The 26,155-nt window shown below is 43.3% G+C and overlaps 1 protein-coding gene across 1 annotated transcript in view; it reads left to right on the top strand.

Moving 5' to 3' along the window:
- Nucleotides 1–26,155, top strand: part of tmtc3 (transmembrane O-mannosyltransferase targeting cadherins 3) — a 135,779-nt gene that overhangs the window by 23,089 nt on the left and 86,535 nt on the right. The window contains exons 4-6 of the mRNA XM_029667427.2: nucleotides 5,646–5,745; nucleotides 9,348–9,463; nucleotides 10,340–10,512. Coding sequence (XP_029523287.1) covers nucleotides 5,646–5,745; nucleotides 9,348–9,463; nucleotides 10,340–10,512 — 389 coding nt within the window. The remainder of the gene's footprint in view (nucleotides 1–5,645; nucleotides 5,746–9,347; nucleotides 9,464–10,339; nucleotides 10,513–26,155) is intronic.

Raw genomic sequence — 26,155 nt, forward strand, 5'->3', positions numbered from 1 at the left:
TTGTTAAGGCCTTGGTGAAATTATTTTAAATGTTTGGACATCCGCAGGTTGTGAAGTCAGACCAAGGTTCAAATATAAGCATGAATGGCATGACAATGGGCCTCCAGGATCTTGTCCGTCATGGTATCTCTGTGCATTCAAATTGCCATTCGTTGTTCATAGCTTATGCCTGCCCATACCATAACCCTACCGCCACCATGGGCCACTCTGTTCACAACGTTGACATCAGCGAACCGCTCGCCCACACGACACCATACACATTGTCTGCCATTTGCCCAGAAACCGGGTTTCATCTGTGAAGAGAGAACTAATCCAGCATGCCAGTGGCCATCGAAGGTGAGCATTTGCCCACTGAAGTTGGTTACGATGTCAAACTGCAATCAGGTCAAGACTCTGGTGAGAGCGACGAACACGCAGATGAGCTTCCCTGAGACTTTTTTTCTGACAGTTTCAGCAGTAATTCTTTAGTTGTGAAAACCCAGTTTCATCAGCTGTCCGGGTGTCATCAGCTGTGTCAGACGATCCCGCAAGTGAAGAAGCTGGATGTCCTGTAATGGCGTGGTTTAGATGTGGTCTGCGGTTGTGAGGAGGTTGGACACACTGCCAAAATCAACATTGGAAGGAGCTTATGGTAGAGAAATGAACAATGCTCCATTGACAAGGAATGACTTCCGCCAGAACGCAAAGTGTTTGCATCTGGTGGACAATCAGGAGCTAGTTTAAAAGCAAAGCACATGTATATCAAGTGGTGTGATTGTAGGCTCCGACAGTTCTGTCAGTGTCAGAACTGTTTATCCTTAATCGTGTAGTGTGGCTGGTGTTATGAGCCGATCCCGTTAATAAATATAATTAAAACATTTTTTAGATTTTTTAAAATCCTGTTTGGGATAGGCTAGTGGGACACCTCGACAACATCCGGTGAAATGGCAGAGCGCCAAATTCAAATTAAATTACTCTAAATATTACATTTTCATGAAATCACAAGTGCAATACATCAAAATAAAGCTTAACTTGTTAATCCAGCCACCGTGTCAGATGGCACAGAGGGCGAGCAAGAGTTGCTCAACTTTATGTAGTAGGCGTTGTATCTGAGTTGTACAGACCTGCATGCAGTTAGTGACATGAAAATAATGCAATTCAGAAGTTGCCGTCAGTTCCTTCACTATTTGTTTTACTGAATTGGTCATTTGATATGTGCTTTTCAATACATGAATTGGGAATGAACTCGAATTTAACCCATCAATGTCATTACTGTCTACCTCAACAACAACTTCTCTCCTCTCGCCTATTTACTTAACCCCTTTACCCCCCCATTTTGCCCCATTCAATTGAGTTGCACCGGCGACCAGACAGGCCTTAGAAGAATAGAACAGAAAAACAGGATAGAAAAAGAACAAAGACAACATTCTGCTGCTCTGGTAAAGGGAGTGGTAATGTTACACAGCTCAGTGCTCCCTCAAACTGCTTCTCATCTTCCTCATGGTGTTCTCTCCTTCAGCTGAGTGCAGCCTGACAGTCCTTTGAAAGGGCCCATTTCACTCAGAGTCAAAAAAGAAGCCCCTGGACGAGCAATGCAATCACGTTATCTTGATCTGGAATCGCTCAACGGATCATTTGTTTTTCATTTGATGTACTGAACGTCCCCTTCATGATCAACACTGACAAAGAGACCGTTGTGAGCCTCTTAGTGTCTGTCTTTCTGAATGTGTAGTTCAGTGTATTTGTGCTGCATCTGTGTCTGGTATCTCAACATAGTGAACATATTTAGATTGAACTACATTTGTATGACATCATAAATATGTAAATCTGTTTCTTATTGGGCAAGTCCAGGTAGTACCTCAAGGCGTTTCCAAATGTTTTCTCAACATGCTCTCTTCATGGTGGAGGATCTCCTAGCCCAGCCGCTCCTGTGCAAAGAAAACGTGCAGTTCCATGTGCTCGCATAAGATGGCAGTCAGCATTCACATATTTCTGCTAGAGGCCCCTGTACTGCAAGAGCCACTGCGAGCCACCTCTGTGGTCTCCCTCCATGATTTATGCCTGGCAGGGCATAAAATAAACGTTTTAGTCCACCAGCCACTGTAGCAGGTAGATGGAAAGAAGAAAAATGAACCAGCTGCTAAAATTACACCAATAAAACACAAAGAAACCGAAGCGTGCATTCTAAGGTTTCTAAAACAATGTTTTTCTATACTGAATTAAAATATAACCAAATAATAAAAAGTAACACAATAAAATAACAATAACGGTGCTATATACAGAGGGTACCGAGTCAATGTAGTACAGTTAGTCTAGGTAAGTTGTACATGTAGGTAGGGGTGAAGTGACTATGCATAGATAATAAACAGCGAGTAGCAGCAGTGTAAAAAAAAACAAATGGAGGGAGGCGGGGTCAATGTAAATTGTCCGATGACCATTTGATTAATTGTTTAGCAGTCTTATGGCTTGGGGGTAGAAGCGGTTAAGGAGCCTTTTGGACAATTAAAGGCCACTCTAAAATGTGCAGTTTTGTCACGACACACTGTGCCAAGTTTTTAGGGAGTGAGCAGTTGGCATGCTGACTGCAGTCATGTCCACCAGAGATGTTGCCAGTGATCAACATTTTCTCTACCGTAAGCCGCCTCAGACGTATTAAAGAATTTGTCAGTACGATCAGCTGACCTCGTGTTTGGCGTCGTGTGGGCAAGCGCTTTTCTGATGTCACCGTTGTGAACAGAGTGCCCCATGGTTGCAGTGGGGTTAAAGTATGGGCAGGCATAAACTAGAGACAACGAACACAATTGCATTTTATCTATGGCAATTTGAATGCACAGAAATACCGGGGGCACTGTGTCTGTGTATCTGATTTCCCAGTCATGTGAAATCCATAGATTAAGGCCTAATGAATGTATTTCCATTGACTGATTTCCTCACTAGTTTCAAGTAAATTAGACCAACTTTTATGCCTGTCCGCAGTGCTTCTAAAAATCTGTCTTTCACTTAGTTCTTCAAGAGCACACAGCCCTCAGCCAGGGAGTGTTGCAGCGTGAGGTGGGGTAGGCTATATAGAATTTGTTCTTTGATTTTGTGCGACGTAATTTATTAACTATGAAACGAAATGGCAGAAATACTTTGAAAACAGCTACTGCAGCATTTATTCAGACACCTTGACTTTTTCCACATTTTGTTACGTAGCCTTATTCTCAAATAGATTGATGAGGGAAAATGTTCATTTAATCTACACACAATACCCCATAATGACAAAGCCGAAAGAGGTTTTTAGACATTTTTGCAAATATATAAAAATGTTAAAGTACATAACTATTCAGACCCTTTGCTAAGAGATTTGAAATTGATCTCCCGTCCATCCTGTTTCCGTTGATCATCTTTGAGATGTTTGTACAACATTGGAGTTCACCTGTAGTAAATTCAATTGATTGGACATGATTTGGAAAGACACACACCTGTCTATATAAGGTCCCACAGTTGACGGTGCATGTCAGAGCAAAAACCAAGCCATCAGGTCGAAAGAATTGTCCGTAGAGCTCCGAGACAGGATTGTGTCGAGGCACAGATCTGGGGAAGGGTACCAAAACATTTCTGCAGCATGGAAGGTTCCCAAGAACACAGTGGCCTCCATTGTTCTTAAATTGAGTAAGTTTGGAACCACCAAGACTCTTCCTAGCACTGGCTGCCGGCCAAACTGAACAATCGGGGGAGAAGGGCCTTAGTCAGGGAGGTGACCAAGAATCCGATGGTCACTCTGACAGAGCTACAGAGATCCTCTGTGGAGATGCGAGAACCTTCCAGAAGGACAACCATCTCTGCAGCACTCCACCATTCAGGCCTTTATGGTAGAGTGGCAAGACGAAAGCCACTCCTCAGTAAGAGGCACATGACAGCCCGCTTGGAGTTTGCCAAAGGCACCTAAAGGAATCTAATGAAGCCAAGATGGAACATGTATGTCATGTCTGGAGGAAACCTGACACCATCCCTATGGTGAAGCATGGTGCTGGCAGCATCATGCTGTGGGGATATTTTTCAGGTATAGGGACTGAGAGACTACTCCGTTCATCTTTCCCTCGATCCTGGCTAAAGTACAGAGAGATCCTTCAGAAAAAAACATTCTCCAGAGCACTTAGGACCTCAGACTGGGGTGAAGGTTCACTTTCCAACAGGACAATGACCTTAAGCACACAGCCATGACAACGCAGGAGTGGCTTCGGGACAAGTCTCTAAATGTCCTGGAGTGGCCCAGCCAGAGCCCGGACTTGAAACCGATCAAACATCTCTGGAGAGACCTGAAAATAGCTGTGCAGCGATGCTCCCTATCCAACCTGAGAGATTGAGAGGATTTGTAGAGAGGAATGGGAGAAACTCCCCAAATACAGGCGTGCCAAGCTTGTAGCGTCATACCCAAGAATACTCGAGGCTGTAATCACCTCCAAAGGTGCTTCAACAAAGTACTGAGTAAAGGGTCTGAATGCTTATGTAGATGTCATATTTCCATTTTTGTATTTATAATAAATGTGCACAATTCTAAACTTGTTTTTGCTTTGTAATTATGGGATATTGAGTGTAGATTTGAAGGGGGAAGGAAGATTTTAATACATTTTAGAATAAGGATGTAACGTAACAAAATGTAAATGAGGCTGAATACTTTCCGAATGCATTTTAATAAATGTGATCATACTTGACTATTTGTATTCACAACTGCCAGTGAAATGCTCTCACTTGAGAAATGCTCACACCTTGACCACCCAACGTGGCTAGTGAAATGGGCATCTTACCTGCCAATGCAGAACAGACTATGGGAGGCGCACAGTACTTCAATAGAGCCATGACTACATGGAACATTAGGTAACTGATGCAAGCAGTAGAGTCTGGTAAAAAAAACTGGTAAAAATACACCTTATGGAACAGCAGGGACTGTGAAGAGACACGCAAAGGTACAGACAAATGCATACATTGTAATATTGTTGTTAGTATTATACATTTTGTATTGTAGATATGTAGTGGTGTAATAATGTTATGATGTACTATTTTATATGTAATGTAAGTGCCTTAATGTTTTTGGACTCTAGGAAGAGTAGTTGCTGCTAATGGGAATCCCTAATAAATACAAATGCCAAAATCTACCTGCATTTGGCGGGTGTTGACTTTAGGCTCTGATGCCGGACATCTTTTTGATTGTTTTCACAGCCTGGAATCTGCTGCGATCTGATTCACACAGCTTGTGGTTTTCACAGTTAGGTGGACGGAGAATCAGGTTGCAGAAGATTCCAGGCATACCTGGTAGACATGTTGAGAGGTGTGAACTTCCATAGAGACTGAGGAGGAAGTGTTTTAAAGGTTGTTGATGGATTAGAATGATTCATGAGAAAACTATCTTTGTCCTGGAAATGTTGACATTGAACGTTTTCTTTTAACTTTGTACCCCTGACTGTACATATTGTGCTCTCCGGGATCCTTGGGACATCCTTAACCTTAACACCTACCCTAACCATTTTACATTTTGATGGGGTAGGGACATCCCTGATACCATGGAAGGACAGGTGATGGGTGCCATGGGGAGTGAGGACCTCCTCGATTGATTGGTGAGAGAATAACATATTGGTGCCGGAAATGTTGACTTTGAACTTTTTTACTTTTGGTTCCTCTTACAGGTGACTGGTGTCGTAGGAAGAGCGGAGCTCCTGTCCTCCATCTTCCTCCTGGCGGCGTTCCTGGCCTACACCAGATCTAATGGAGCTGACCAATCCATCGGTGAAACTACTTTTACTGTAGACCTCAACCAATACTGTCCCCCTGTTTGACACACACACACAGGTTTCAGAGGAAAACAGGACAATGAGATGCATGCTCCTACTTGCTAGTCTGTTATTCAGTGAGTGTTCTGTACCCCTCCCCCTGTTGGTTGCAAGCCTTCAGAGAACAACAAGACAACAAGACCCATGCCCTGACTCGTTATGGCACCCTCATAGGCGGTTGGGGTAGTATTCATCGCCAAGTCTCGCTTTGCACCGCACACCTTAGACCGCTGGAAGTATTCGGAATGTCAGATCAACCGTTTCAAATGGATAGAGGAACTTATTACAGGCTTTGTGTAGGCGGCCGTGTTGATAGATAAAGGCTTTACGTTGTGAAAGATTACATTTGAAGATGCAATTAATTCCCATTGAATCATGATGGGGTTTGATTTCTGAAAGATTACAGTTCTCATGAGGACAACTGTCAGAATGGGGAAGTTAAGTGTCTGAAAGAATGTGTCAATTGGTTAAGGAAAATAACAAGGTAGATATCAACTCAAGGAACGATTTGAGGGCACCAAGGTTATTTTAATGAACTAAAACTTAAGCGAATCATAAACAATTGAGTAAACTGAAATAAAATAATAAACAAACCTGTTTAAAAATGTAGTGAAACTATTCTTTGACTCAAACTAAAATATAAACAATCCAGAATTATGTTCAGTTTAAGTTTTTTATGGGGGTAAAAATCGAATGGGGTTTTCAAGCTTCGGAATCTGGCAGGTCACATTAAATTATGAAGTCAATCTCATAGGTAGACTTAGCTAGACGACATTGCCACAAGCAGCAACGGGCGCATTTTGAAGGGTACGGCTAAAGCAACAAACTAGACGAAAGTCTAGGAGTGAAGTCAGGGGAGATGCAACAGCTGAAAGTAGGCCACTGGTTTTCCAATAGCATATCACTGTACACACAAATCACGGCAAATTGATTCCTGTGTCATTTGTCTTTCGTCACATTCACGAGTCAAACAAAAACACCCTAATGATTGGTTGACAATATACTCCCATAATGCTGCCGATGGCTGCAGGATGAAGTTGGTGATGAGCACCTTATAAGTTGGTGATGAGGCGGAGCTTAGGAAATTTCAAGAAATTTCAACAGTCAAATCTGTCAAGTGAATTTGCGCGCAACGAACCAAAACTTGAGTAATTAACTCCCATTTCAACAGGCCTTAAATGTCAAAACAAAAAATGTACACCGCATATGTGAATGAGGAGTGAAGAATTCTTCATACGTGAAGAATTGTCCATTTATGTAATACACATTTTCCACTCATCACACCACATCAATGTATATTCCGGTGGCCTATAGTCCATGTTCATAACACGCAGATACAGTAGATACACATTTTCCTCCACAAACAATTTACAAAGCCTTCAAACAGCCAGGTGTGTTTACACTGTTTAACAAGTACGTTTGAAACTTTTGAAGTTGACCAATAAACTACCAAGCATTTTATGTAGTCTCACAAGACATCTAGTGGCCCTTTTGGGCACATCAGATTATTAAAGATATCTGTAATCATCTCTGGCCCTCTGTGTGGACATGAAAAATATATGAAATAATTATAAAAGCTGTAAAACATAATCCTAAACATAAACCATGAACCTACTGAATACCGTTTGGTGTTTAATGAGTTTCAGCATGGAATATTAATACTTATTTTTTTCTTGTACACACTTACATATAAAAAAAAAAAATGTGACTGTTTTTGCATGAAACTGGTGGCAGTTGTGAAAAGTCAATGGGTACTCTCCTCCAGGTGCTGAAGGGAAAAGATTTGCAGAGTTTTTCACAATTCCTGACATTTAATTATAGTAAACATTACCTGTCTTAGGTCAGTTAGGATCACCACTTTATTTTAAGAATGTTTTTATTTCTTTCATATTCCAAACTTCCCAAGAAGTTTACATACACTCAATTAGTATTTGGTAGCATTGCCTTTAAATTGTTTAACTTGGGTCAAACGTTTCGGGTAGCCTTCCACAATCTTCCCACAATAAGTTTGGTGAATTTTAGCCCATTCCTCCTGACAGAGCTGGTGTAACTGAGTCAGGTTTGCAGGCCTCCTTGCACGCAACACTACTTCAGTTCTGCCCACAAATTTGCTGTAGGATTGAGGTCAGTGCTTTGTGATGGCCACTCCAATACCTTGACTTTGTTGTCTTTAAACCATTTTGCCACAACTTTGGAAGTATACTTGTGGTCATTGTCCATTTGGAAGACCCATTTGCGACCAAGCTTTAACTTCCTGACTGATTTCTTGAGATGTTGCTTCATTATCTCCATTTTCCTGCCTCATGATGACATCTATTTTGTGAAGTGCACCAGTCACTCCTGCAGCAAAGCACCCCCACAACATGATGCTGCCACCCCCGTGCTTCACGGTTGGGATGGTGTTCTTCGGGCTTCCAAGCCTCCCCCTTTTTCCTCCAACATAATGATTGTCATTATGGCCAAACAGTTCTAATTTTGTCTCATCAAACCAGAGGACATTATTCCAAAAAGTACAATTTATGTCCCCATGTGCAGTTGCAAACTGTAGTCTGGCTTTTTTTTAAGGCAGTTTTGGAGCAGTGGCTTCTTCCTTGCCTAGTGGCCTTTCAGGTTATGTTGATATAGGACTCGTTTTACTGTGGATATAGATACTTGTGTACTTGTCAGCCTATTGCAGACAGTCTGAGCACTGATGGAGGGATTGTGCGTTCCTGGTGTAACTCGGGCAGTTGTTGTTGCCACCCTCTACCTGTCCCGCAGGTGTGATGTTCGGATGTACCTGATCCTGTGCAGGTGTTACACATGGTCTGCCACTGCGAGGATGATCACCAGTCTGTCCTGTCTCTGTAGTGCTGTCTTAGGCGTCTCACAGTACGTACATTGAAATGTATTGCCCTGGCCACATCTGCAGGCCTCATGCCTCCTTGCAGCATGCCTAAGGCATGTTCACGCAGATGAACATGGACCCTTGGCATTTTTCTTTTGTTGTTTTTCAGAGTCAGTAGAAAGGCCTCTTTAGTGTCTTTAAGTTTTCATAACTGTGACCTTAATTGCCCACCGTCTGTAAGCTGTTAGCGTCTTAACGACCGTTCCACAGGTGCATGTTCATTAATTGTTTATGGTTCATTGAACAATAATGGGAAACAGTGTTTAACCCCTTTTCAATTAAGATCTGTGAAGTTATTTGGATTTTACAAATTATTTTTGAAAGACAGGGTCCTGAAAAAGGGATGTTTCTCTTTGCTGAATTTATTTATAAAAAAATTTAAAAAGGCTTTTCAAGTATAATTGACCAAAGATACGATAGATTGCCATATTTTCTGTTAATTACCAAAATGACTGACGATTTAGTTAAATTTGGTAAATTACTGGTAGCTTTGCAACGCTAATAACAAGCAAGCTGATGTTTTGCATCATTCTGGCTGAATTTGGTGTAGTCAACAATGAGGTAGAATATGGCATAAATCAAGTGGTTTCAAAATGCATTCATTTTTGTAGATTGTGACATCCTATTCTCTATTTTCCTTATTTCTTTTCAACCTTTCTTTCTCTCTCTAGTGTGGACTCCCATTGCTGTGACTGTTGTTCTGGTGGCTGCAGCCACTTTATGCAAGGAGCAAGGCATCACAGTCATCGCCATCTGCTGTGTCCACGAGGTGTTTGTTGCACAAGGGGTACGTTTGGAGAGGAGAAGTAGGCGCTCAACCAATGTGAAACAAAGTGCAATCATAAAATGATACGAGCTTTTGAAAAGAAAAGGCTTAACGCTCACTTACAATTAAACACGTAATACTTTATTAACATAGTGTAATTTAGGTCAAAAACAGGATGTTTACACCGTCAATGACCCTTATCAGAATGACAACAAAATGGGAATGTACAAAATTGCACAACTGCTAAGGCAGGCCATGCCCGTAACATCGCTCCACAGTGCAACACTCGCCATCGCTTCAACAATTACTCACGGTCACGCCCTCGCTTACGAAACCCAGTAATAGATTTGAGTTATTGGATGATTTTTTTTTTTATGATACTGGCTAGCTCCCATTTTTACTACAAAAGGGTTACTTGAAAAGGAATGATGGTGAGCAGCTGTTTTGGCATCTCTCCCTCGTCTCGGACACTTTATCAACGCTAAGGCCCCTGCTTGCATATAAAGAGGAGTCTTGGCTTTGGCTCCCTGATGCGTTTGTATCATGTAACTTGTTAGTCTATTTTTGCCCCCAAATATTTAAGGATCTTTTGATCCATCTGGTTATATTAGTTGAGGATTTGTTTGCACTTCATAGAACAGCCACTGTTTGGTTTAAATGCTTAATTTCACTCTGTTGATTTGCCTTCAAGCTTAGTATTCAGACAAGGCTAGGCCTTGTATCCAGAAAACATTGTTAACTGATCAGTGTTTCTCAACTGGAGGTAGACTAGAATGGAAAATCAACACAACTGACCTCTCCCACCCCATTGTGAATCCTGTGTACAGATAAGTCATTTAATTGTTTCTCACACTGTCTCTCTCAATCCCTCTCTCGTTCTCCCCCCACCTCTCTCAGTTCACACTGCCCATGCTGTTGGATACACTCCTCCAGGTGCTGAGGGGTAAAGATGGTTTCCCCTATGCTGTCCTTCAGACGCTCCTCAAGCTCATCGTCCTCATCATCAGCACCTTGCTGCTGGTCATCATCAGGGTCCAGGTCATCCAATCACAGCTTCCTGTTTTTACCAGGTGGGTGGAGCTGTTGATGTGTTTCCATGGCAGAAAAGATGGCGTGCATATTTTTGTTTCTGTTAGAATCCATGTTTTTGCACATGGTAGCCCCACCATTTGGAACAGTACATAGTCTATTACCTAATCAGTGACTGCTGTTTGACCTTAAAAGTGTAGGCCTAGATATAGTGAGAAACGCATTGCGTTTACAAGATCAATTGAGAAAATAAATATCAAACCTACATTTTCAAGATGTTGAAATGTTTGTTTTGTGGTTTAAAGGGCTGTTGCAGTTCCCCAGATAGGATCGACAGGGCTCTAAGGTCGACTTTGGTCACATACGCTCCTAAATATTTTGCTGTGCAACCTGAAATTTTAATTTGGGAGCACTGCGCCTGTAATTTTTATTTCAGATAATTGTTGTAATGATTAAGCTTTACTTTAGCGTCGTTTCCAAGGCTCTATAGAGTGCAGATTTGTTAGTGTTATGGTTGTACCATTACTACAGAGAAAATGTTTTGTTTCTTCCCAAACAGTTCCTTGCTAAATAAAAATTGCAAGGATTTTATTTTTAAAGGCAAGTACAAATTAATTGTACATTAATGCAAAACATTTTTGGGTTACGTTTACCCGGCCCTTTGCTTTCGCTGCCTTTTTTTTGCAGTTGCAAAGTTTTAGCACGTTCATTCCGTTTAGGTGGGGTTTAGAGGGAGGTGTAATGAGGGGTTTAGAGGGAGGTGTAATGAGGGGTTTAGAGGGAGGTGTAATGAGGGGTTTAGAGGGAGGTGTAATGAGGGGTTTAGAGGAAGGTATAATGATTCTATTGGTCAACCGATTTTGGAATGACGGTTCATCCTAATTATATATCCCAGCTAGCAGCTTATAATGATGGCCAGTACAGCTATGTTCGATACCTAACTAACTTTCAATGCTGAGGCAACAATGTTTTGCCAACTAGCCAGCTAGTGTATAATTATTCTTTTACTTTTAAATTTAGGCTAAAAAGGGCTCAGTGGCCCACTGGGACTGACTAGGGCTGATGTGTTGAACGTATTACCGCCATACCGGCAGTCACCAGTTGCTAGCAAGTTATCCGATTGCACTGTATCCTGTCTAATATAACATACCGTAATTTCCGGACTATAAGCCGCTACTTTTTTCCCACGCTTTGAACCCCGCGGTTTCTACAATGACGCGGCTAATTTATGGGTTTTTCCCACATTCACAAGATTCATGCAGCCAAAAAATTGAGCACCGTCACATAATGTGACGTAAATCGAGCGCGCTCAAACTTCCCATCATTCTGATTACGGTAGTCATTTTGTCACCCTCATCATGGCAAAGACACGGAGAAATGCATATGATGCAGCTTTCAAGTTGAAGGTGATCGATCTGGCTGTTGGAAAAGGAAATAGAGCTGCTAACAGCATGGAGCATTGTCAAAAAATCCACTATCATCAACGGGTTTCGAAAGGCTGGACTGCTGCGTGTTGAAGAGGGCAGCGATCCAACATCGGATGAAGCAATTCTGAGGCTATTCAACTCCGACACCGAAGGAGATGACTTCAGTGGTTTCAGTGCACAGGAGGAGGAAGATGGTGACCAATGACTTTCTTGGGAGGCTACTGTTTACTGCTATTTTTTACATTTTTGTTACAAGCCGTGTTTCGTTTAAAGGCTGTGTAAAGTTCATTTGTTTCAAAGGACCGGTAGGAACCTGCGGCTTATAGACATGTGCGGCTTATTTATGTACAAAATACATATTATTTTTAAATTCAGTGGGTGCGGTTTATATTCAGGTGCGCTTAATAGTCCAGAAATTACAGTACCTACATCTAGCTAGGATGTAAACAAACTGGATCATTGGGTGAGGCTTACCTGTCACTCCAAAACCGGTATACCAATTGAGATGCATCATCTTAGACTCCCTCTTAACCCCTCCTACATGGAATACGCCAAAACTTTTCCACCGCAACGAAGGAAGTGTTTCATTCTAATCACGCTGAAAAGGTTTCAAAGTGTTGTTGTTTTTGCATTAATTTACAATTAATTTGTCATTCATTCATAAACCATGTCGTGGGCCATTCTAAAACTACTCGCGGGCCGTTTACCTTTGGTCTTCAATTTGTAAAGTATGATACCTTATTAGCTAGCTAATAGGGCGGACCCCATTTAGTTGACTGGACGATTGTTTGGTCCATAGGCTGTTGGTCGACCAAGATTTCTTTAGTCGAGCAATAGCATAAAATATATATACACTGCTCCAAAAAATAAAGGGAACACTAAAATAACACATCCTAGATCTGAATGAGTCAAATATTCTTATTAAATACTTTTTTCTTTACATAGTTGAATGTGCTGACAACAAAATCACACAAAAATTATCAATGGAAATCAAATGTATCAACCCATGGAGGTCTGAATTTGGAGTCACACTCAAAATTGCCGACTGTGACACAGCCTGGGATCGAACCCGGGTCTGTAGTGACGCCTTAAACCACTGCACCACTCGGGAGGCCAAAATTATATTATTTTGTAACAAATGCGTTTCCTCCCGCTTTGCGTAGTGGTTGCTGTCCGCAGTTCTGAAACACATCAGTGGGCTGTTGAATTAGTGCCTTTTCTTAGACCATGTGCTTAATAGCAAAGTTAACCAGTATATTGGTGTTGAGAACAATGCGGCGGATGCAGCAGCAGTATGGGGAATTGAGAAAACTGCCCTTGCCTTATCGTCTAAGAAAAGTGAGGAGAGAGGAAACTCTAAATAAAAAGGGTCTATAATCAATAGTTAAATGTGCCTGGCTTTATAAATCATCCATTTGCTGTACCAGTCAAAAGTTTGGACACACCTACTCAAGGGTTTTTCTTTATATTTACTTTTATCTACATAGTCTGTAGAATAATAGTGAAGATATCAAAACTATTAAATTGCACATATGGTATCATGTAGTAACCAAACAAGTGTTAAATAATTTTTTTATTTTAGATTCGTCACGGTAGCCACCCTTTGCCTTGATGAAAGCTTTGCATGCTCCTTCTTGGTCAAATGGCCCTTACACAGCTTGGAGGTGTGTTGGGTTATTGTCCTGTTGGAAAACAAATGATAGTCCCACTAAGCGCAAACCAGATGGGATGGCGTATCGCTGTGGTAGGCATGCTGGTTAAGTGTGTCTTGAATTCTAAATAAATCAGACAGTGTCACCAGTAAAGCACCCCCACAGCATAACACCTCCTCCTCCATGCTTTATGGTGGGAACCACACATGCGGAGATCATCCGTTGACCTACTCTGCATCTCACAAAGACACGGCGGTTGGAACCAAAAATCTCAAATTTGGACTCATCAGACCAAAGGACAGATTTCCACCAGTCTAATGCCCATTGCTCATGTTTCTTGGCCCAAGCAAGTATCTTTTTCTTATTGGTGTCCTTTAGTAGTGTTTTTTTTGCAGCAATTCAGCCATTAAGGCCTGATTCACGCTTCTCCTCTGAACAGTTGATGTTAAAATGTGTCTGATACTTGAACTCTGTGAGGTGCAATCTGAGGTGCAGTTAATTGCTGATTTCCGAGGCTGGTAACTCTAATGAACTTATCCTCTGCACCAGGGGTAACTCTGGGTCTTCCTTTCCTGTGGCGTCCCTCATGATAGCCAGTTTCATCATAGTGCTTGATGGTTTTTGAGACTGCACCAAGAGCGCTCAGGACCTCAGACTGGAGCGAAGGTTCACTTTTCAACATGACAACAACCCTAATCACAAAGCGAAGATCACGCAGGAGTGGCTTCAGGGAAGTCTCTGAATGTCCTTGAGTGGCTCAGCCAGAGCCCGGACTTGAACCCGATCGAACATCTCTAGAGAGACCTGAAAATAGCTGTGCTGAGACAAGCTTTTAAATGGACGGTTGTTGGCTCAATGACTGCAAGTCTATGGGAACAGATAACATGTCATTGTGCTAATAGCAATGCACCCCCACCCCCGCACAGAGGTAACAACTGTCCAGTGTATGTTAACGTTATGCATGGGGTCAGTGGTCGGCTGTACAATCGCAGCGTGAGTGGTGGACAAGAGAGTAGTCAGTCATTGTGGCCCTGTGACCGAGGGAGGCCGGTGCGGTGGTCGTTGAATGTATTGGTTAATCCAACCCCTGCTTACTCATGCCAGGTATGATGGAACACATTTGGATTCTGGGAGTCCAGGCACACGCACAGACAAAATGTGGATACGTAGCAGACGTATTTTTAGAATATCCAGGGATTTAAACTAAATCCATGGTCATTGTATATTTCCTCAGTGGAATGTGAAATATTGTTTTTTGTTCCAGGTTTTAAACCTTAACTGGTTCAGGGAGTGTCCGGCTGAACTGCATCAGAAGAACTTGTCAATACAGTCAAGCACAGACAGGAACAACTTAATGGCATCATGTCGATACCATTCCTAAAGATTAGTTTTTTTGTCATTCTTGAGCAGTTTATCCACTGGCTGTCTCCAGATTTTATCGCTGAATTAGTGTTATCGGAAAAATAACAATTTCCTAGACATAAAAATGCTGTATATTTGGATAATCACCATCTTTGTGTGTGAGCTAACAGTCATTGGTTTATCCCTTATTGATGACTTCTGAATGGTGCTCCTCCTTAGAGCCATGTAGACTATAACTCCATAAATCTCGTGGTCCTGAGGTATGTGAATCATGAATGCCAGCCCCTTCATAGTCATGAGAGACTATGTTCTTTGGAACCAAACGAGGGTCAATGGGAGGGAGGTGGTGAAGGCTAAAAAATATATATACTGAAGCCATTGTAGTGTTAAGAGTTTAACTTTTATAGCACTTTTTTAAAACTCTCAAATCGCTTTAAGTGTGGAAAAAAGACATGCAATTTTGGAAAACAAGACAAATGGGTCAATAGACAATCATGGCAGGCAGGGTAGTTCATTCATGGCTTGAGCATTCAGCCCCAGGAGGAAAGCTACAATAGAGGTAGTTTGGAGTTGAAACGGAGGGGGCTCACATCCAGGGGGTTTCAGTCTGGTCCATAGCTGTTCATCAGGGCACCCTGGCCCTTGCCGTCTCTGAAACAGCGCTTCTCAGTAGTGGTTCCTGAAGTCAGACTCCATGGGTAGAACATTAAAACGGCATTCTACTCCAAAATGAATGGAAATACAATTATGCTGATATCTAGAATATAATTTCCACTTCCAGAAATGAGGCAAACAATATATTGGTTAAATTGTTTGTTAAAATTATTTTAACATATTGGACCATGCATATAGCCTATGCATGGTATGCTATTAGCAATAATCATTATCAACTGTAGCCCATCTGATGCAGTGTAATGGCTATAAATAAATAGGCTGAAGCATGGGGTTGTCTATCTGCATTTTTACCCTATTGGGCTAGTCATTAGTAGAGTAGCGGTTGTAATGAAAACATTTTCAGCTTGTGGTTCAGAACAATTACATTGCAGGTTGGAAAAAAAAAAAATCAAGAAGGTACACTTTTTAGCAACCATGAATTAATTCAGGCTTTCGTCCATTAGAACATACGTAGGCCATACAAAATGTAAACGTGTGCTGCTGACACAAGTTTGAGTTGGCTTATTTAGCCTATTTTTGCTGCTTATATTCCATTCTGGGAATTCCCTCACTCTGGCACTCACAACTGGAATGCGCCTCGAGAGGAATATTTCAAAGTAAATGTGGACCGTTCCAGAATCTTCGAAATCGACCTCAGCGGAAATATTTCTCCATGTTCTATGTTTTTGGGGCATGGCGACAATGGTTTTGCCATACCACGGCGCCACAGCTAAATGACTGCTGCCAATGATAGGATATCAGTACTTGCCCACAACAGCTAACCCTCATTTACTCTTGTTTTAATCCACGTCCTCATCAAATATCTGTCATCTGCGTCATTGGGCTGGTTGACGTAAATGGCAGAAGTTTGATTTCAAACCAATGCAGATACTCTGTTTATAACTGAACCTTGGTTAAAGAAGTCTATGCGTCTCTGACAATGTATGCGTCTTTTACAATGTTTTTAGGTCTGACAGAGAAGGGGGCGTCGCCATATACTGTACATACAGAGCAACTTAAATCTAAGCAATTTGGATGTCTAGTCCTAAATGTGGGCCTTAGTAATAATGTCCATCTGATGCTAGTGGGAATTTATTGCCCTCCCTAAGCCTCATTGTGCTCTTAGTAAATTGTCTGACCTGCTGTCTAACTATGCTAAATCCGATCAACTGAAAGATAGTTGTACTGAGCTGAATCTAACTTGGCTGATAATTAAACCAACTCACCCCAACAAATGCTTATAAGTTTATAAAAGTTTATAGCCAATGGGATATTTGCTTATGAGTTCAGTGACCATTGTCCCATTGCTTGCATAAGAAATGGTAAGATTCCTACATCTCGCTTATGCATTATTACAGAGACATTTAGGGAATTTTTATGATTAACTTTTGTCTTAACTGGGGTTGAGTGACTGGTAGGTTGTCAACTATCACTGACTTGGATCAGGCCCCCAATTGTTTTATTTCCTTGTATAACTCTGTTACAGATAATCATGTGCCGTACAAAAAGCTAAGGGTAAAATATATCTAATTCCACTGGAGGGAGTCCTTTAGTCAATTCAGAATAGAATGTAGAGCATGATGCACTAAACTGGCATACTTTATTTTCATTTCAACTAGGGTTTTCGCGATACGACGATACCTGTAGCTTGGAAAAGGAACTAACAGCATTATTAAATGTTTTGTCCCCTCGTCAATCTATGCACAATAGCCCATAATGACAAAGCAAAAAACAGTTTTTTACAGGTGTATAAAATAAAATAAAACAGAAATAGTACATTTACATAAGTATTCAGACCCTTTACTCAGTACTTTGTTGAAGCACATTTGGCAGTGATTAGAGACTCGAATCTTCTTGGGTATGATGCTACAAGCTTGGCACCTGTATTTGGGGAGTTTCATTCTTCAATGCAGATCCGCTCAAGCTCTGTAATGTTGGATGGGGAACATCACTGCACAGCTATTTTCAGGTCTCTCCAGTAGAGGTCGACCGATTAATCAGTATGGCTGATTAATTGGGGACGATTTCAAGTTTTCATAACAATCGGAAATCTGTATATATATTTTTTTTGCCATTTTTTTTATACCTTCATTTAACTAGGCAAGTCAGTTAAGAACAAATTCTTATTTTCAATGGTGGGGTAACTGCCTTGTTCAGGGGCAGAACGACAGATTTTCACCTTGTCAGCTCGGGGGATCCAATCTTGCAACCTTACAGTTAACTAGTCCAATGCTATAACGACCTGCCTCTCGTTGCACTCCACAAGGAGTGTTACGCAAATGCAGTAAGCCAAGGTATGTTGCTAGCTAGCATTAAACTTATCTTATAAAAATCAATCAATCATAATCACTAGTTAACTACACATGGTTGATATTACTAGATATTATCTAGCGTGTCCTGCGTTGCATATAATCTGACTGAGCATACAAGCATAAAAGTATCTAAGTATCTGACTGAGCGATGGTAGGCAGAAGCAGGTGCGTAAACATTCATTCAAGCAGCACTTTCGTGAGTTTTGCCAGCAGCTCTTCGTTGTGCGTCAAGCACTGCGCTGTTTATGACTTCAAGCCTATCAACTCCCGAGATGGGGCTAGTATAACTGAAGTGAAATGGCTAGCTAGTTAGCGCGTGCTAATAGCGTTTCAAACGTCACTTGCTCCGAGCCTTCTAGTAGTTGTTCCCCTTGCTCTGCATGGGTAACGCTGCTTCGATGGTGGCTGTTGTGTTGCTGGTTCGAGCCCAGGGAGGAGCGAGGAGAGGGATGGAAGCTATACTGTTACACTGGCAATTCTAAAGTGCCTATAAGAACATCCAATAGTCAAAGGTTAATGAAATACAAATGGTATAGAGGGAAATAGTCCTATATTTCCTATAGTAACTACAACCTAGAACTTCATACCTGGGAATATTGAAGACTCATGTTAAAAGGAACCACCAGCTTTCATATGTTCTCATGTTCTGAGCAAGGAACTAAAACGTAAGCTTTCTTGCATAGCACAAATTGCACTTTTACTTTCTTCTCCAACACTTTGTTTTTGCATTATTTAAACCAAATTGAACATGTTTCATTATTTATTTGAGGCTAAATTGATTTTATTGATGTATTATATTAAGTTAAAATAAGTGTTCATTCAGTATTGTTGTAATTGTCATTATTACAAATAAATAAATTAAAATTGGCCGATTTAATTGGTATCTGCTTTTTTTGGTCCTCCAATAATCGGTATCGGCGTTGAAAAATCATAATCGGGTGACCTCTACTCTCCAGAGATGTTCGATCGGTTTCAAGTGGTGTGCTCTGGCTGGGCCACTCAAGGACATTCAGCCACTCCTGCGTTGTCTTGGCTGTGTGCTTAGGGTCGTTGTGCTGTTGTAAGGTGAACCTTCTCCCCAGTCTTAGAACCTGCTCCAGTGCACTCAGGACTTCATCAAGGATCTCTGTACATCTTTCCCTCAATCCTGACTAGTCTCCTAGTCCCTGCCGCTGAAAAATATCCCCACAGCATGCTGCCACCACCATGCTTCACCGTAGGGATGGTGCCAGGTTTCACCCAGACGTGACACTTGGCATTCAGGCCAAAGAGTTAAATCTTGGTTTCATCAGACCAGAGAATCTAGTTTCTCATGGTCAGTCCTTTAGGTGCATTTAGGCAAACTCCAAGCGGGCTGTCATGTGCCTTTTACTGGGGAGTGGCTTCCGTCTGGCTACTCTACCATAGAGGCCTGATTGGTGGAGTGCTGCAGATATGGTTGTCCTTATGAAAGGTTCTCCCATCTCCACAGAGGAACTCAGGAGCTCTGTCAGTGACCATCGGGTTCTTGGTCACTTCCCTTACCAATGCCTTTCTCCCCCGATTGCATTATATAGACAATTGTGTGCCTTTGCAAATCATGTCCAATCAAGTGAATTTACCACAAGTGGACTCAAATCAAGTTGTAGAAACATCAAGGTTAATCAATGGAAACAGGATGCACCTGAGCTTAATTTCGATTCTCATAGAGTAGTGTCTGAATACTTACGTAAATATTGTAAATATTCTGTTTTCATATTTATCAAATGTATTTATATAGCCCTTCTTACATCAGCTGATATATCAAAGTGCTGTACAGAAACCCAGCCTAAAACCCCAAACAGCAAGCAATGCAGGTGTAGAAGCATGGTGGCTAGGAAAAACTCCCTAGAAAGGCCAGAACCTAGGAAGAAACCTAGAGGAACCAGGCTATGAGGGGTGGCCAGTCCTCTTCTGGCTATGCTGGGTGGAGATTATAACAGAACATGGCCAATATGTTCAAATGTTCATAAATGACCAGCATGGTCAAATAATAATAATCACAGTAGTTGTCATGGGTGCAACAAGTCAGCACTTCAGGAGTAAATGTCAGTTGGCTTTTCATAGCTGACCATTCAGAGTATTTCTACCACTCCTACGGTCTCTAGAGAGTTGAAAACAGCAGGTCCTGAACAGGTAGCACATCCGGTGAACAGGTCAGGGTTCCATAGCCGCAGGCAGAACAGTTGAAACTGGAGCAGCAGCACGGCCAGGTGGACTGGGGACAGCAAGGAGTCATCATGCCAGGTTGTCCTGAGGCATGGTCCTAGGGCTCAGGTCCTCCGAGAAAAAGAAAGAAAGAAAGAGAGAATTAGAGAGCATACTTAAATTCACACAGGACACCGGATAAGACAGGAGAAATACTCCAGATATAACAAACTGACCCTAGCCCCCCAACACAAACTACTGCAGCATAAATACTGGAGGCTGAGACCAAAGGGCTCAGGAGGCACTGTGGCCCCATTCGATGATACACCCGGACAGGGCTAAACAGGCAGGCTATAACCCCACCCACTTTGCCAAAGCACAGCCCCCACACCACTAGAGGGATACCTTCAACCACCAACTTACCATCCAGAGACAAGGCCGAGTATAGCCCACAAATATCTCCGCCACGGCACAACCCAACGGGGTGCGCCAACCCAGACAAGAAGACCATGTCAGCGACTCAACCCACTCAAGTGACGCACCCCTCCTAGGGACGGCATGGAAAAGCACCAGTAAGCCAGTGACTCAGCCCCTGTAATAGGGTTAGAGGCAGAGAATCCCAGTGGAGAGAGGGGAACCGGCCAGGCAGAGACGGCAAGGGCGGTTTGTTGCTCCAGAGCCTTTCCGTTCACCTTCACACTCCTGGGCCAGACTACATTCAATCATATGACCCACTGAAGAGATGAGTCTTCAATAAAGACTTTGAGGTTGAGACCGTGTCTGCGTCTCTCACATGGGTAGGCAGACCATTCCATAAAAATGGAGCTCTATATTTAAATCATTTGCAAACATTTCTAAAAACCTGTTTCCACTTTGTCCTTATGGGGGTATCGTGTGTAGTTTGACTAACATTTTTTATTTTATAATAAGGCTTTGACTTAACAAAATATGGAAAAAGTGAAGGGGTCTGAATAGTTTCTGAATACATTGTTTCTACAGAAATAAGACAGATCCCGCTTCTTTGGGTGTTTGTTTATTAGCGCCAAGCCTCACGCAACGACATGTCAAGTAAACCATTTCACATTCGGTTGTTTTTAATCTTTGCTTTGCTGTAAGAAAGGCTTTACACTTTTTTTCATTAGAACAGCCTCTGGTATTATTTATACAGCATACGAGTTATTCATAATTTGAAATGCAATCAAGCATTTTATTTTTAAAATAAAGCAAGCTTTGAATAATTAGCTTTCCGTTTCAGAAATTTTATTCACAAATTAATGCGACTGTTTTTAATCTTTGCTGTAATAAAATCTTGACAAAAAAAACATTACAACTCTGGTATGCTTATACTTTAGCGTTTCCGTTTTCCTAATGGTCCAAAAAATTATGAATCTATACAGCACCTGTTTGACACGCATAATATGCACATAGCGCTTGCTCCTTACCTTTTTCTTGATCTCCAGTAGTCACATTTATTCCACTCATCTGACTTTCCCTTTACCTCCTGAGCAACCTGTAAATATTCCCCCGTTTCGAGGTTATTTGCCACGTCCTCAGCATCCATTTTGCTGTCACAACTACAAATACCTAGGTGTCAGGTTAGACAGTAAACTCCTTCCAGACTCACATTAATCATATCCAATCCAAAATTAAATTTAGAATTCGCTTCCTATTTAGCAACACAGGCTCCTTCACTCATGCTGCCAAACATACGCTCGTAAAACTGACTATCATACCGATTCTTGACTTTGGCGATGTCATTTACAAAATAGCCTCCAACACTCTAGTTGGCACTGTGATAGACTACAGCCAGTTTGCTCTCTGTTTTGTCACCAAAGCCCCATGTACTGCCCACCACTGCGATCTGTATGCACTTGTTGGCTGGCCCTCCCAACATATTTGTCGCCAAACCCACTGGCTCCAGGTCATCTATAATTCTTGGCTAGGTAAAGCCCTGCCTTATCTCAGTGCACTGGTCACCATAGCAACACCCACCCGTAACACGTGCCCCAGCAGGTTTATTTCACTGGTCATCCCCAAAGCCAACACTTCCCTTTGGTCGCCTTTCCTTCCAGTTCTCTGCTGTCAATGACTGGAACTAATTGCAAAAATCATTGAAACTTATCTCCCTCACTAACTTTTTAAGCATCAGCTGTCAGAGCTGACCGATCACTGTACACAGCCAATCTGTAAAAAGCACATTTACATTACATTTACATTTAAGTCATTTAGCAGACGCTCTTATCCAGAGCGACTTACAAATTGGTGCATTCACCTTATGACATCCAGTGGAACAGTAGTGCATCTAAATCTTTTAAGGGGGAGGGATTACTTTATCCTATCCTAGGTATTCCTTAAAGAGGTGGGGTTTCAGGTGTCTCCGGAAGGTGGTGATTGACTCCGCTGTCCTGGCGTCGTGAGGGAGTTTGTTCCACCATTGGGGGGCCAGAGCAGCGAACAGTTTTGACTGGGCTGAGCGGGAACTGTACTTCCTCAGTGGTAGGGAGGCGAGCAGGCCAGAGGTGGATGAACGCAGTGCCCTTGTTTGGGTGTAGGGCCTGATCAGAGCCTGGAGGTACTGAGGTGCCGTTCCCCTCACAGCTCCGTAGGCAAGCACCATGGTCTTGTAGCGGATGCGAGCTTCAACTGGAAGCCAGTGGAGAGAGCGGAGGAGCGGGGTGACGTGAGAGAACTTGGGAAGGTTGAACACCAGACGGGCTGCGGCGTTCTGGATGAGTTGTAGGGGTTTAATGGCACAGGCAGGGAGCCCAGCCAACAGCGAGTTGCAGTAATCCAGACGGGAGATGACAAGTGCCTGGATTAGGACCTGCGCCGCTTCCTGTGTGAGGCAGGGTCGTACTCTGCGGATGTTGTAGAGCATGAACCTACAGGAACGGGCCACCGCCTTGATGTTATTTGAGAACGACAGGGTGTTGTCCAGGATCACGCCGAGGTTCTTAGCGCTCTGGGACGAGGACACAATGGAGTTGTCAACCGTGATGGCGAGATCATGGAACGGGCAGTCCTTCCCCCGGGAGGAAGAGCAGCTCCGTCTTGCCGAGGTTCAGCTTGAGGTGATGATCCGTCATCCACACTGATATGTCTGCCAGACATGCAGAGATGCGATTCGCCACCTGGTCGTCAGAAGGGGGAAAGGAGAAGATTAATTGTGTGTCGTCTGCATAGCAATGATAGGAGAGACCATGTGAGGTTATGACAGAGCCAAGTGACTTGGTGTATAGCGAGAATAGGAGAGGGCCTAGAACAGAGCCCTGGGGGACACCAGTGGTGAGAGCGCGTGGTGAGGAGACAGATTCTCGCCACGCCACCTGGTAGGAGCGACCTGTCAGGTAGGACGCAATCCAAGCGTGGGCCGCGCCGGAGATGCCCAACTCTGAGAGGGTGGAGAGGAGGATCTGATGGTTCACAGTATCGAAGGCAGCCGATAGGTCTAGAAGGATGAGAGCAGAGGAGAGAGAGTTAGCTTTAGCAGTGCGGAGTGCCGCCGTGATACAGAGAAGAGCAGTCTCAGTTGAATGACTAGTCTTGAAACCTGACTGATTTGGATCAAGAAGGTCAGTCTGAGAGAGATAGCGGGAGAGCTGGCCAAGGACGGCACGTTCAAGAGTTTTGGAGAGAAAAGAAAGAAGGGATACTGGTCTGTAGTTGTTGACATCGGAGGGATCGAGTGTAGGTTTTTTCAGAAGGGGTGCAACTCTCGCTCTCTTGAAGACGGGAGGGACGTAGCCAGCGGTCAGGGATGAGTTGATGAGCGAGGTGAGGTAAGGGAGAAGGTCACCGGAGATGGTCTGGAGAAGAGAGGAGGGGATAGGGTCAAGCGGGCAGGTTGTTGGGCGGCCGGCCGTCACAAGACGCGAGATGTCATCTGGAGAGAGAGGGGAGAAAGAGGTCAGAGCACAGGGTAGAGCAGTGTGAGCAGAACCAGCGGTGTCATTTGACTTAGCAAAACGAGGATCGGATGTCATCGACCTTCTTTTCAAAATGGTTGACGAAGTCATCTGCAGAGAGGGAGGAGGGGGAGGGGAGGAGGATTCAAGAGGGAGGAGAAGGTGGCAAAGAGCTTCCTAGGGTTAGAGGCAGATGCTTGGAATTTAGAGTGGTAGAAAGTGGCTTTAGCAGCAGAGACAGAGGAGGAAAATGTAGAGAGGAGGGAGTGAAAGGATGCCAGGTCCGCAGGGAGGCGAGTTTTCCTCCATTTCCGCTCGGCTGCCCGGAGCCCTGTTCTGTGAGCTCGCAATGAGTCGTCGAGCCACGGAGCGGGAGGGGAGGACCGAGCCGGCCTGGAGGATAGGGGACATAGAGAGTCAAAGGATGCAGAAAGGGAGGAGAGGAGGGTTGAGGAGGCAGAATCAGGAGATAGGTTGGAGAAGGTTTGAGCAGAGGGAAGAGATGATAGGATGGAAGAGGAGAGAGAAGCGGGGGAGAGAGAGCGAAGGTTGGGACGGCGCGATACCATCCGAGTAGGGGCAGTGTGGGAAGTGTTGGATGAGAGCGAGAGGGAAAAGGATACAAGGTAGTGGTCGGAGACTTGGAGGGGAGTTGCAATGAGGTTAGTGGAGGAACAGCATCTAGTAAAGATGAGGTCGAGCGTATTGCCTGCCTTGTGAGTAGGGGGAAGGTGAGAGGGTGAGGTCAAAAGAGGAGAGGAGTGGAAAGAAGGAGGCAGAGAGGAATGAGTCAAAGGTAGACGTGGGGAGGTTAAAGTCGCCCAGAACTGTGAGAGGTGAGCCGTCCTCAGGAAAGGAGCTTATCAAGGCATCAAGCTCATTGATGAACTCTCCGAGGGAACCTGGAGGGCGATAAATGATAAGGATGTTAAGCTTGAAAGGGCTGGTAACTGTGACAGCATGGAATTCAAAGGAGGCGATAGACAGATGGGTAAGGGGAGAAAGAGAGAATGACCACTTGGGAGAGATGAGGATCCCGGTGCCACCACCCCGCTGACCAGAAGCTCTCGGGGTGTGCGAGAACACGTGGGCAGACGAAGAGAGAGCAGTAGGAGTAGCAGTGTTGTCTGTGGTGATCCATGTTTACGTCAGTGCCAAGAAGTCGAGGGACTGGAGGGAGGCATAGGCTGAGATGAACTCTGCCTTGTTGGCCGCAGATCGGCAGTTCCAGAGGCTACCGGAGACCTGGAACTCCACGTGGGTCGTGCGCGCTGGGACCACCAGATTAGGGTGGCCGCGGCCACGCGGTGTGGAGCGTTTGTATGGTCTGTGCAGAGAGGAGAGAACAGGGATAGACAGACACATAGTTGACAGGCTACACAAGAGGCTACGCTAATGCAAAGGAGATTGGAATGACAAGTGGACTACACGTCTCGAGTGTTCAGAAAGTTAAGCTTACGTAGCAAGAATCTTATTGACTAAAATGATTAAAATGATACAGTACTGCTGAAGTAGGCTAGCTGGCAGAGGCTGCGTTGTTGACTATGTAGGCTAGCTGGCATTGGCTGCGTTGTTGACACTACACTAATCAAGTCGTTCCGTTGAGTGTAATAGTTTCTACTGTGCTGCTATTCGGGGCTAGCCGGCTAGCTAGCAGTGTTAGCTAGCTAGCTAGCACACCCAACTACCTCATCCCCATATTGTTACTTATCCTCTTGCTCTTTTGCACCCCAGTATCTCTACTTGCACATCATCATCTGCACATCTATCACTCCAGTGTTAATGCTAAATTGTAATTATTTTGCCTCTTTGGCCTATTTTTTGCCTTACCTCCCTCCCTACTCTTCTACATTTCCACACACTGTACATAGATTTTTCTGTTATGTTATTGACTGTACGTTGTTTATCCCATGTGTAACTCTGTTGTTTTTGTCAAACTGCTTTGCTTTATCTTGGCCAGGTTGCAGTTGTAAATGAGAACTTGTTCTCAACTGGCCTACCTGGTTAAATCAAGGTGAAAAAAAAAATATATATATATATATATGTTACGGTGTTCAGAGTTTATAACCAATTCATTGATGTGATTATGATATGCTATAGGCACTGCCTGCCCGCTCATTTGGCAGGATTATGCGGCTGCCTGTAGCGGCAGATTGACGAGGGTAGCATTTCCTGAGCTAAACTGACCATTGCGTACCTCCAACAA

The sequence above is a fragment of the Oncorhynchus nerka genome, linkage group LG9a (genome assembly GCF_034236695.1).
Source record: "Oncorhynchus nerka isolate Pitt River linkage group LG9a, Oner_Uvic_2.0, whole genome shotgun sequence".
Classification (NCBI taxonomy): domain Eukaryota; kingdom Metazoa; phylum Chordata; class Actinopteri; order Salmoniformes; family Salmonidae; genus Oncorhynchus; species Oncorhynchus nerka.